The following is a 12667-nucleotide window of genomic DNA, read 5'->3' as shown; positions in this document are numbered from 1 at the left end:
AGTTCGAATTATCGAGATTAGACTGTATTTTCTGCTGATGCGTCACACCCTTGGGCAGGAACAACTCCTTTTGCGCACATTGCAGACCCTTGTCCGCATTTTCGTTGTCTTTCGTGCGAAAGAAGCTTTGTAAGGCTTCCAGGCCAGCAAGGGCTTCGGTGAAGGCAGCCGGTGGGCGCAAGCCTTCGTTCTCGCCGCTGTCTTCAGGCGCCTCGTCCGCCACCACCTCCGCTACGATCTCGGCTAGTCGTAGCGCCGCGTACGCGCAGCGTCCGCCTGTTTTTGCCGCTTAGTAGATCGCGTTGAAGTGTGGGGTGAGGTAGCGCAAAGGTCAATTCGCTCGCCGCTGCTGCCGCGCTTCGTCACTTCGGGCAAACGAGCAATGCTGAGAAGTCGCGGAGGGGGGGGGGGGGAGGAATTGAGCACTGCAGAGAAGCCGCGCGCGGCGGCCGTCTGCCACTTAGCGCTTCACAAGCACATGAGAGTGGCCTTTTTGCACACCTGAATGATAATTTTTCGCTACAGAACGTATCATACGACCGCAGTTTGCCGCAATGCTGAACGTTGCTGCTGAATAATCATATTTTCCGGGAACGTATTAACCGGAACGTATTAACACATTTCTCTATGGGGTTATGTTTATTTTTCGCGATTACGAATGTAGGAGCCGGGAAATCGTATTAAGCGGGAACGTATCAGCAAGGTTCTACTGTAGTTCACAGAAGATGGGAGGCAGCGAAACCAGTGTTGCAGAGTTACCACTACGGAATTGGAATGACTCCGGAATCATTCCACATTTTCGCAACCCCGGAATGGAATTAAGCGCCTTTTGCCCGGAATGGAATGGGAATGGAATTACATATTTTTCTGAAAATAGAGCGCTTTTCCGTCTACACACTGTTTTTTGTAAAAACATGCCGAAGAACCAACAAGCCCACATTCAAACATTAGTGAGTCAGAGCCTCAAATTTAACAAAAAAGCAATATACTTAATATGACTTGACTGATTACAAGCACGGCACATTTATAAGCAACGCGCCTACTTCAATTCTGTCCTTATAAAATGAGTTGCTGTGAAGTTTGTCTCGATTCTTCGCGTAATCACGGCTCCATGTCGTTGGCATCCGTCGTGCGGAACTACGGCGGCGGCGTTGTTGCTTGAGACTGTGATGACCATTGTTGCGTGGACGGTATTAGAGCTGTTCAAAAATAATTATATTACAACTAGGGACTTCAGTGCTATACGGTAACTCGCAATGTGCCGTCGTGACAATTCATGTTTTTTCTTTTCTTAATTCTTGGACGTTTCAATATCGCTATTTCTCAAGTTGCGTCACACTGTATGTTTATCGGTCTTCTCAGCGAGGAATTTCCCGCTGCTTCTTTTTGCTAACATTATTTGGTGCTAACACAAACATGAGCATATGCCATGCCTTTTTTGAATGTGCTTTACCATTCCCTTTCCATTCTGGTGAATTCACAAGTATCTAGCATCAACAAGTTCATAGACCAAATCTTCATGACATTAGCCGGTCAGCTTGCGCGGGCTAGCTTCTCAGTGCGCGTTTTCTGATACTCACCGAACAACGCAATCCCAACACTGTAGCAGAAATCTTCCTCGCAGAAGTTTTTGCTACACACCCGAGTTGTAGCCGATGGCTGCTTGCCGGTTCTAATTTTCGCAATCTAAGCTGCACGCAGCTTCTTGGCCTGTGGGTACGTGTAAAGGCTGACACCGGGCTTTGTTGCGTACGCGTCCGGCGCTGCAGTACCGAGCAATAGCCTACCTGTCCGACGCCTTGAAAAGCAGCCACTACCTATTATAGTTCTTTCAAGTGTTGTCAAGCAGACACCCAAAGTGGGAGAACATCCCCTTTTAATCAGAACCGCAGCGCAGGTGGGACTGAACTTTCGTTTTCAGCTCGCTTCGGCGCTTCCGAAGCAGACGACGCTGCCGCTGTGTCCACGTGGTCCCTCATACCACGTCAGGCCAACGGTGGCGCCAGCTTTTCCAGTGGTGGAGCTCGCCCCCAATATAATATTGAACACTACTTTCGTCAGCATAAAAATACGCTATGTCATTTCAGCATTAACACATTTAAGCTTAATCAATACGAAAGCATCACAATTAAGCCATTGAAACATGCTGACCATGGAAATACTATCGTATTTTCTGGTGTATAAGTCGCACCTTTGTATAAGACGCACCCCCCTCAAAACGGCAGTTAAAAAAAAAACGCATATAACACGCACCTGTTCGTTCGGTAAGCGATTTAAAAAAATATTAGTGACGTTTCACTCCGTGAACGGGGGTCATGCGCAAGTGTATGGGTGCCATATCTTTCCACTCCAGGCGCACTTCTGCCGTCGTGGTTGCCGCGATGTTCCGTATAAAGTCCAAGGGCGATAACATCGTCCTCGCGCGCCAAATGCTGTATGTGCAAGTGAGAGCATCCAATGGTGAGCGGAGTTGCACACAAGGGAGGAAAGCGGGAAGGCAGCGCGGGGGGGAGGGGGGCATCTTGTACTCTGGTAGCAACTACTGCATAGTTTGCGCAGCGGCGCGCGCCGTATCCTGACGACGATCTGCGGATGCGACCAATGCGGGGTCGGCTGACTCGCGGTCAGCCTGCCGCCGCTTGTGTTGCTGCTCCGTCCTTCTCGCATGGCGCTCAGGAACTCGATCACAAGAACGTACCCACCATCCTGATAACGCGCACAGAACCCGTAGCAATTAAGTCAACCAGTGAGCTTCGCGTGGCCATAACATCATATCCGATTTTGACGGCAGTTCTTCCGAAGAAAAAAAATGTACATAAGTCGCACCGTTCTATAAGACGCACCGTCGAAAAATTCAGAAAAAAATGCGTCTTGTACACCGGAAAGTACGGCATAGGTAGCAGGAGAACGATGACGCTATGTCGTCATTTTAGCATTAGCACATTCAAGCTAAAACAATATTAAAACATCACAAGCCGTTAAAACATGCTGACCATGCAAATACTACAGGTAGCGGGAGAACTGCCCCTATGGGAATTAATAGGGGGATTGTACTGCACAAGATATATCACCAAGGTACTTACTCTTGACCTTGATAATGTGTTTTACGTATTTTTGCAGTTCTGAACACGTCTGATGTCAGCTTTATGGTGCGTGCATCGTTAACTCGATAAAACTATCAGATGCCTTTCCTACATTGAGGAATTACAGGAATGGAATTGAACTGCCCGTCCATTCCCAGAGTGGGAATGGGCTAAGTTCTTTAATTCCAAGAAATTGAAAGGAATGGAATTGTGGCAAGGGGGTTCTAATTCCCGGAAGGCAATTGGAAGAGGAGCGCCCATTGTCGCGGGATCGAATCCCGGCCACGGTGGCCGCATTCCGATAGGGACGAAATGCGAAAACACCCATGTACTTCGCTTTAGGTGCATGTTAAAGAACCCCAGGTGGTCCAAATTTCTGGAGTCCGTAAAACCCCATAATATAATTTGGGGGGGGGGGGGGGGGGGGGAGTGCCCATTCCGCAACACTGGGCGAAACAACAAAAGACGTGGCGTTCATCTCGCCAAAGGTCGGCGTATTGGACCGTTGGACAGGTTACCACAGCACGGCAGCTCTGGCTTGGAGAGGGAAGGCAGGCGGCACGGGCGGCGGTGGCGCTCTGGGCGTAGAACTCTGGTCCGTAGCCCGGCTGCTCACATTCTGCCCACGGGTGCAGAAGCTCGCTGGCCTCGGGCAGCAGTTCTTGATCGGGTAGAGTGGCGACGCCCAGGAACGGGTTGGCAGGAGGCCCCGGTCGGGTGAAGTCCTGGTGGCTCGAGTCCGGAACCCGACGGGGCTCGTCTTCAAGTCCCGGTCTGGTGGCCGACCTTCTCCTGACGTTGCTTCCTGGAACTTTCCCTCTTCTGCCAACACACCTCGCTTTTCTGCCTCTCTGGCCGATTCATCTTTTGCTGATTGGCCGCTCAAAGCGCCGCATTTTCTTCCGATTGGATGCCTTTTCCTTTTTATTTTATTTCCTTGCACCGCGTGTTCACATGCCGGACGCTCTTCGACGTTGTCGTCTTCCATCCAGCACGGAATTCGCCTCCGCGCCCGCATTCCTTGTCTGCTTCTTGTCTGTCTCCATCCACCGCACCGTGTCGCGCACTACACACATCACACTCGGCGACCTCGAGCTAAGCAGCGCAACGCCAGAGCCACTGGGCGATCACACCGGGCGATTATATGAAAGATACATTTAATGCACAAGGTTTGTTTCTCGTAATGCTGGGGTTTTATGTGCCAGAACCAGTTCTGATTATGAGGCACGCCGGCTTAATTTTGCCACCTGAGGTTCTTTAATGTGCACTACAACGCAAGCACATGGGCGTTTTTGCATTTCGCCTCCACCGAAGTGCGGTCGCCGCAGCCGGATCCCACGATAAACTAACACTAGGAAATAATACAGATGGTAATTAGAGAGCGCCGTGCTACGTGAGCATGCAGTCGAAGCACGAGCAAACGCATGAAAATGAAGCTTTTCTTGCCAGAGCATAGCAGACGACAAAGGCGAGTCTTCCCTCTGACGTCACGAGAGCGCTGTTCGCAGCACCGCCATCGGTAGGCACGAGGCCAATACAAAGGTGCGACTTATACACCGGAAAATTCAATAATAGATATTAACAAAGCATTTTCGGCTCCTTCATCTACCACATTATAAGGATGTTCAAGTGCACTGATATGACTATACAGTGTGTCCCAACTATCGTGCATCAAGATTGTAAATATTTAAATGCCACGTAGCTGGACAGAACCAATGTGATGTTGTTTGCCGGCGCTTGGAGATATTCAGATTTTTTGCATTCCGCCTAGTTACACAATTAGTGTAAATAATCAACTTCGCAAATATTATAATTAGATGAAAAGTGTCAATGAGAAAAGTGTAGAGCAACATGAAAAACTCCGATACAGCTTTCTGTTGCTCAGTACGTGCTACATAAGTGTTTTCCCGAGCGTGAATGAAGCCTGTGAATTACACGCAAAGCGCCTCGAGGGGCCAGTCACGTGGCAATTGTGCCTGTATTCACGGGCTTCTTTCACACTCTGTACTAGGGGTACAGGCACTGTTACCTGTACCCCTAGTACCAATGTAAATGGCAATGACAGACATTTTGGATGCTGCACAGTGCTTTGGGCATAAATCGTGCTCGTGATGCCGCAAGAACGGCAGCCATGAGCAAAGTTGCTGCCATGTCAACTAGGCACAAAACTGCAACTTTGGTTGCCAAGTCCCAGCAAAGTGGCGATGGTTAAACTTAGTAGCCTAAGCAGTGTGGTCTAAGCGGTGTGGCTGGCGGAGTGGCTGGTGATAAGCCGTCGCGAGGAGCTTTCTGTCAGTATGTTCGCACTCTAGACCTTAACGGTGATTATGCATAAGCTAGACTGGCGGCTGTAGTAGTGGTGTACTTAGTCTCTTCTGTGTGTGAAAATTCTGTTGGTGGCGGCTTGGCTTGGTCAGACCCCATTTAGCAAGCCTGATCCTAGTACTGACCCGCGTCATAACACTGATCACATGGTTGCACCTTTGTGGTGGTGCAGAGCATGTGTATGTAATTTGTTGTGCCTCTGTCTCATATCGGCACCATGGGCCATCAAAATCTGCAGGAGACCGTTTGCTGGCTCGTCGGAGACACCCCGATTGCGTGTTTCGCATAGACCTGATCATGCTTCTGGTATTTTCCTATGTATAAGTCGTGTTTTTTTTTTCTTCTGAATTTTTCGTCGGTGCGTTTTATACAACGGTGCGGTGCGACTTACATACATTTTTTTCTTGCCCGATTGCATTTTTCGCATAGACCTGATCACGCTTATCGTATTTTCCGGTGTATACGTTGTGTGTGTGTGTGTGTGTTTTTCAGAATTTTTCGTCAGTGCGTCTTATACAACGGTGCGACTTACATTTTTTTTCTTGAAAGACTGTCGTCAAAATCGGATTGGATGCTATACTATGGCCACGCGATGGGCACAGGGTTGACCTCCACTGGCAGTTGCTATGGGTTGTGTGCGCGTTATGGACGTACCGGGTTCATCTCGTGATAGAGTTGCCCAGCGCTGTACGAGAAGGACGGAGCAGCAATGCAAGCAGCTGCAGGCTGACCGCGAGTTGACCGACCCCGAAGCTTTCAAGATACTGTGCGCACCGCTGCGCAAGCTACGCTGTTGCTACCAGAGTACAAGCTATGACCCATGATACAGACCCATGACATGCTTTTGAAAGCTGAGCACCTTGTACGTGTAGTATTGGGGAAGCTGCTTGCACAGTTTGGTCCTTTGCCGAAAGGTGAGGCCCCTCCTCTTCAAAAATTTGCGTACTCAGCTGGCACTAGCTTTGAGGTCCTGGTGTGGTATGCTTTTGTTTGCATAGGCCAAGGCTTGTGTCTTCACGCACAGCATGTCCGTTGTCAACGCATAGCTGTTCTGCACTTCCATTGCATAGCAGATGAGCTCTTCGTCTGGTTCGGGAAACTTGCATGACTTGCTGCGGAAAGCACGCTTTTTGCAGCTGGTATTATTTCATGCAGTCTTTTGATGGCACCATCGTCAAACTAACTTCATGCACTTTGAATTTTCTGCCTGCAGCCACTTGCGATGTTCAAGAGCAAACTACAACTTTTCATTTAAAGCCAGCCATGCAGCTATTAGGGTACTTGCCCATCGTGCTAGAATTCTAATGCTCGATGTTAATTAGTGGGGAAAAAAAAAAAGCAAGTGGCATGCGAAAGCCAAGCAGTGAACAATGCAGGTATGGAGGCTTAACACAGGTGAATGACACGCAGTCTACAAAAGCTTGTGGGAAGCCTCGGGTCCCATAACCGCTGCACGGGCAGCGAACGTTGCGTCAAGCGCATGCGTGCCAGGGAGAGTTGGGAGAGGGGAAACTTTCCTTCCGCGGGCGGCGCACGGGAATCGCAAGCGCTATCAGCGCCACCGGGTGGGTCATGTGAGATCCCGCTGATATCGCCCGGTTCTCTTGGGTCTCCAGCAAGCGGCGACGGCGGAAGTCTCCGCCGTTGCTCCCGTATTCTCGCACGTGGTTAGTCAACCGCGTTCTTGCCGCGGCAAACGCCACGGCCCCCCCGTATTCCCCAGTTGGTAAGTCGGAAGCCCTTCTTTACCTAGTGTATTATTCTCTTCGAGGGAACCCTCAGCGATGTCAGCTATAGCTAGCTGGCCTGCTCGAAGTGTTAGTTGCAGTCGTAATAAATGTTTTCCGAGTGCACACGTGGTTGTCTATTGTTTCCTCGAGCTTGTACCGGACCGCGGTGGATGCGCAGGCATGCGCCAACCGCGGGGCTCGGTGTGTCGAGGCAGAGGGCCGTGGGCATGCCCCATATCCCGACCTTTTGGCTTTCCCAACGTGGGGCAAGCTCTTGGAAAACGGGACGCCGATCTGTCCGGACCAGCGTTAGGCCTCAGCCGAAGGCGTGATTGCTAGCTAGATCTGTGTGTGCTTTCTTGAGAGTGAGTTAACGCTGCGCCAGTGTCGCCGAACTCGTGTAGACGCTGAGATTTGCAGCAAGTTTTCTCCTAAGAGTACGCCCGAAGCGAGTGAGTGCAGCAGCCGACGCGGTGGTCGATTTTCCCTGTACATATGTAAATAGCCTCCTTTCTGTATCTTTGGCTCTGGAAGCTGGGTGCCGGAAACGCTGGCTAGGACGTCAGCGGGGCGCAGTCCCAGGAGTCTGCTCGGAAGCTGCGTGTTGAGCAGCGAGCGGGGACCACTTAGCTAGGCCTGCATCTCCTCGCGTCGGCTCATTGGAACCCTTTATGGGTCTTTTGTGGCATTGGTGTCCGTCATGGACGCGATTAGGCCTAAGGCTCTGCGGAGCTGCTGGTCGCATGTTCGAAGATGACCATGCCGTGACATTTAGCGGGTGCAACCGGATTCGCTAGTTCTACTATACTCGCCCGAGCGGAGAAACCTTGTTCGAAATAGAAAGCTTATTTTGTTCAGATGGACCCAATATTTTGCGGGCGGAACTTAAGGCTCTGCGGAGCTGCCGGTCGCATGTTCGAAGATGACCATGCCGTGACATTTAGCAGGTGCAACCGGATTCGCTAGTTCTACTATACTCGCCCGAGCGGAGAAACCTCGTTCGAAATAGAAAGCTTATTTTGTTCAGATGGACCCAATATTTTGCGGGCGGAACAACCTAAATCTCGGGGGACCAGAGAGCGCTTTGTTCATACGAGCATCGCCCTGTTTCGCGCTGTCTAAGTGTTTGTGGAGTGCATTTGAGCGACTTTGCAGAACGAGTGAAGCCGCCTCGACTTGCTATTGCTGCCATGGTCCACGTCCCTGCCTGCTGTCTCGGCCTCTCCCTGTTCGCGGCCCGATGCAGCAGCACATGGCAGCCACAATCAGGGAGGCCCACCATCATACACTCCCACGAGGATGCGTCAGTGCGAGGTTCATCGAGCCGGCGCGCGCGCCGCTTCGAGAAAGTCCTGACCCGCTGTTCCGGGTGGACACTGCGGCGCGCACCTTGAGGGCAAGCCATCTTCAGCCCCCGTCATCGTCAACCACTGTGACGGCTGCCACACAGGACTGTGCTGCTTATCTACGTGGATTCGGACATTTCCTGCCAGAGTTTACCATCGCATCTGCCCGGATACTTTGTCAATGCCGTCGTTCCAGCGATTTCTCCACCGTAGGGCAATATTTAAGGGTGGAGGGATGTGGGAACCCTCGGGTCCCATAACCGCCGCACGGGCAGCGAACGTCGCGTCACGCGCATGCGTGCCAGGGAGAGTTGGGAGAGGGGAAACTTTCCGTCCGCGGGCGGCGCACGGGAATCGCAAGCGCTATCAGCGCCACCGGGTGGGTCACGTGAGATCCTGCTGATATCGCCCGGGTCTCTTGGGTCTCCAGCAAGCGGCGACGGCGGAAGTCTCCGCCGTCGCTCCCGTATTTCCGCACGTGGTTAGTCAACCGCGTTCTTGCCGCAGCAAACGCCGCGGCCCCCCCCTTCCCTATACCCCAGTTGGTAAGTCGGAAGCCCTTCTTTACCTAGTGTATTTTCTCTTCGAGGGAACCCTCAGCGATGTCAACTATAGCTAGCTGGCCTGCTCGAAGTGTTAGTTGCAGTCGTAATAAATGCTTTCCGAGTGTACACGTGGTTGTCGTCTATTGTTTCCTCGGGCTTGTACCGGACCGCGGTTGATGCGCAGGCATGCGCCAACCGCGGGGCTCGGTGTGCTGAGGCAGAGGGCCGTTGGCATCCCCCCCATATCCCGACAAGCTGGAGCTGGTGATGCCCATGACGATGGTCAATATAGACAGCACAAGTTCAGGGAGGAGGGAAAGAAGCTGAACCCCCATTCTTTCATGCCATCTGTGGGCGGTGCGTCGAAGCTAAGGTGTGCATGCATTTGTAAGGCTATTCGTGCGTGGGTTGTGGTAAGGGTGGGTGTTGCCCTTACATGGATTTTTATTGAACTTCTCTGGGAAAACAGGATGCTGCGGCCCATGCACACGTTTGGTCCTTCACGGGTTTATACATTTGTTTCTTAGTCCATGTGTTCTAATAGGGTTCGACTGTACATATTTTTTAAAACATTGTGTTCATTTCAAGCAGAAGTGAGCTTTTCTAATATCGCATCTATTCATCGTTTGTTCACTGTATGGTAACATTTTGCTCCAATTTTTCTCGGCAGTACGCCCACAAGTTGGCCAACCTGGTTGGTGATAACATCCACAAGGAACCGAGTCCACTGCTCTGTGACCGCCTCTTCTACTTGTGAAGGCCACAGTTTCATGCCAACATGACCAAGAGACCTGAGAGAGCAGCAGCCGCTGAACTCGCTACATCACTGCCACGTTTTTCAGCTTTTGTGTTTTGTTCTGCAATCACTTTCTTTACCCTTTCCCCAAATAAGGCAAGAGTTTTGAAAAATTGTTGCTATCACTTTTTTTCTCCTCTGGTTATTTTGTCTTTTATAAAGGCAGCTTCCTAGTTTATCATCCTTTTTTTTTTCATTGTTCACAGACTTCGAAGGTATTTTATTCTATGTGCATGAGAAAGTATGCAAAAATTAAGCTGCATTTATTTGTTTTATGAAGCATCAGTGTTGTAATGTTTTCTTTTATTGTTCATCTTTTAACACATACCTTTAATCCTCAGCATGGATTGCCAGTAATTTACTCATGAAAATTCCAACCAATCTCATACCAAATGTGTGGCAAAAGTGCCTTACTAGTCACAATTGTATTTGTTGCATGGTAGTCACTGACTTAATTGTTACGAAGATAGGGTGCTTGCGAGGAATTGTGCAAAAGTCTAATGCAAAAAAGGTGTGTGTTACTATTCCAAAAACACAGTTGAAAGAAACAATTGGGAAGCATTACTTGCGTTAGATTTGCCTCAGAGAAGCATTGTGCTGCACAACGTGCAATTATTTGCTGTGGACAATTGGACATTTTCCAAAAACGTGTTTACCATTGTACCCAGCATTACAAATTTTTTCCCTACAAGTCAAGTCTGCTTGTACATAAATAGCTTGGTGCAAATAAATCTATTTGGTTACTATTGGTGTGATGTGTGCCATATGCATGTTGTATAGTAAAAGCTCGTTAATTCATAACTCATTAATTTGAAATTTTGGATAATTCGAAGTAGCCACCGCGCTCCGTCCCACAATGTATTGAAAGCAATATGTGACGCATCATGCTAATTCACTGAAATCCACATCGCCACTGATAATTTGAACTCCGCAGCTTCGTGGGTGGGGAGAGTACTAGGGTGCGGGAGCACGTTGGCCACACTGTTGTCGCCGCACAGGCCGCACAGCTCTAAAATGTGCCCTTGCCGCTTCGCCGACAGTTGCAGACAGCCGTTCAAAGCGGTGCGCGGGTTGAGGATCGGGTAAGTGCATGTGGCGACTGGAGCTATTGTCAGTGTCAGGAATGGCCTCGTAGGCCACGTTGCTCAGGCGTCGGATCACTCTGTACAGCCCAAAGTACAGTCTTAGCAGTTTTTTGGAAAGTCCACAATGGCTTAATAGTATCCAAACCCATACTATGTCACCGGGAGTGTAGAAAACGAACCTGTGTCGAAGATTGTATCGTTTTGCATCTTGGGTCTTGCTGATGGCAGATACGTACTTGGGCAAGCTCTCTGGCTTCTTCGGTGCACTGAGTAAATTCGTCAACGTCGGTAGGTATCTTGTCACACACGTGCGGCAGCATGGCATCCAACTTCGTCGTGGCTTCACGACCATGGACTAAGCTGACTGGTGTCATTAGAGTATCTTGTCAGCGGTATTGTATGTGAAGGTTACGCAAGGCAAAATCTAATCCCAGTTCTTATGTTACACGTCGGCGTACATACATAGCATGTCTGCAAAGGTGTTATTAAGGCACTCGTTTAGTTGGTTGGTTTGGGGATGATGTGTGGTTGTTTTCCGGTGGCTTGTACCACTCAGTGAGAACTGAGTCAAGGAGTTCTGCAATGAAGGCAGTTACCCCTCTGTGATGACCAATTTTGTGGCGTCGTGCCTAAGGACAGCGTTTCCAATAAAACGTTTTCGTTTCCGCTGCGTAGCTTTAGTCTCCACGTAGTGCGTCAGGTAATCGGTTGCGACATTGATCCATCTGTTGCCCGCTGTAGAAGTTCGAAATGGGCTCAGGAAATCCATTCCAACTTGGGCGAAAGGCTGTCCTGGCACCTCGACTGGATGTACGAGACCTGCAGGCTTGCCGGGAGGTGCTTTGCGTCTTTGGCAGTTGGCACATGTTGGTACATGATGTTTTACAGCAGCGGATAGCTTTGGCCAATAGTACTTGCATCAGAGTGGGGACAATGTTCTCGTGTAGCCTAGATGACCCGAGGTGGCTTCCTCGTGACAAGCATTTAGTATTTCTTTTCAAAGTGATGCTGGGACGACAAGCAGGTACGTGCTGCCGCTGGCAGAAAAGTTCTAGAACATCGTTCCGCAGATAAACGATGGCAGGCTCCTGGAATAGCGTCTCGGGACGCCTTTGTCCTTCCAAGAAATAATGAGTGGGAGCTGCTTTGCATTGTGGCGCTGCTTCTGTGAAATGGTGATGGCGTCGGCGACTCCCAAAAATGCAGCGTCGTCGGTACCTGCGGGCTCGACGGGGGATTGTGAGAGGCAGTAGGCGTCTGTGCGCCTCTTCCCTGATTTGTAAATTATGGTCATGTCGAACTCCTGAAGCCTAAGGCTCCAGTGCGCCAGACGGCCAGATGAGTCTCAAGTTCAGCCAACAAAAAGAATGATGATAGCTGACAACCTTGAATGAACGGTCGTACAAATATGGGCGAAATTTGATAACTGCCGCACCACGGCGAGGCATTCCTTCTCGGTAGTCGAGTAGTTTTCCTCCATACGAGAGAGAATTCAGCTGGCGTAGGCGAATACTTTTTCGGAGCCATCTTGCCACTGCACGAGTACGGCCCCCAAACCAACATTGCTCGCATCGGTGTGAAGTTCTGTAGGGGCTTCGAGGTCAAAGTGCACAAGAACTGGAGGCGTATGCAGACGCTGGCATAGTTCGTTAAATGCTACTTGCTCATTTTCACCCCACAGAAAGGGAACATCGTCTTGTGTAAGGCGTGTTAACGGGGCAGCAATACATGAGAAGTTCGCAATAAACCGTCTGTAA

At 50.1% G+C, this 12667-nt stretch overlaps 1 protein-coding gene across 2 annotated transcripts in view; it reads left to right on the top strand.

The window, feature by feature from the left end:
- The window catches only part of LOC119437026 (piwi-like protein 1), a 150086-nt gene extending 139515 nt beyond the window's left edge, over positions 1–10571 (top strand). For both annotated transcript variants that reach the window (XM_037704086.2, XM_049660232.1), the window contains one exon: positions 9700–10571. In XM_037704086.2, the coding sequence (XP_037560014.1) occupies positions 9700–9786 (87 nt within the window). In that variant the 3' untranslated portion in view covers positions 9787–10571. The remainder of the gene's footprint in view (positions 1–9699) is intronic.
- The last annotated feature ends 2096 nt before the right edge of the window (positions 10572–12667 follow it).

This window comes from Dermacentor silvarum, chromosome 1 (genome assembly GCF_013339745.2).
Source record: "Dermacentor silvarum isolate Dsil-2018 chromosome 1, BIME_Dsil_1.4, whole genome shotgun sequence".
NCBI lineage: Eukaryota > Metazoa > Arthropoda > Arachnida > Ixodida > Ixodidae > Dermacentor > Dermacentor silvarum.
The sequence above is the reverse complement of the archived record's forward strand: the minus strand, read 5'-3'. Positions and strand labels throughout refer to the sequence as shown.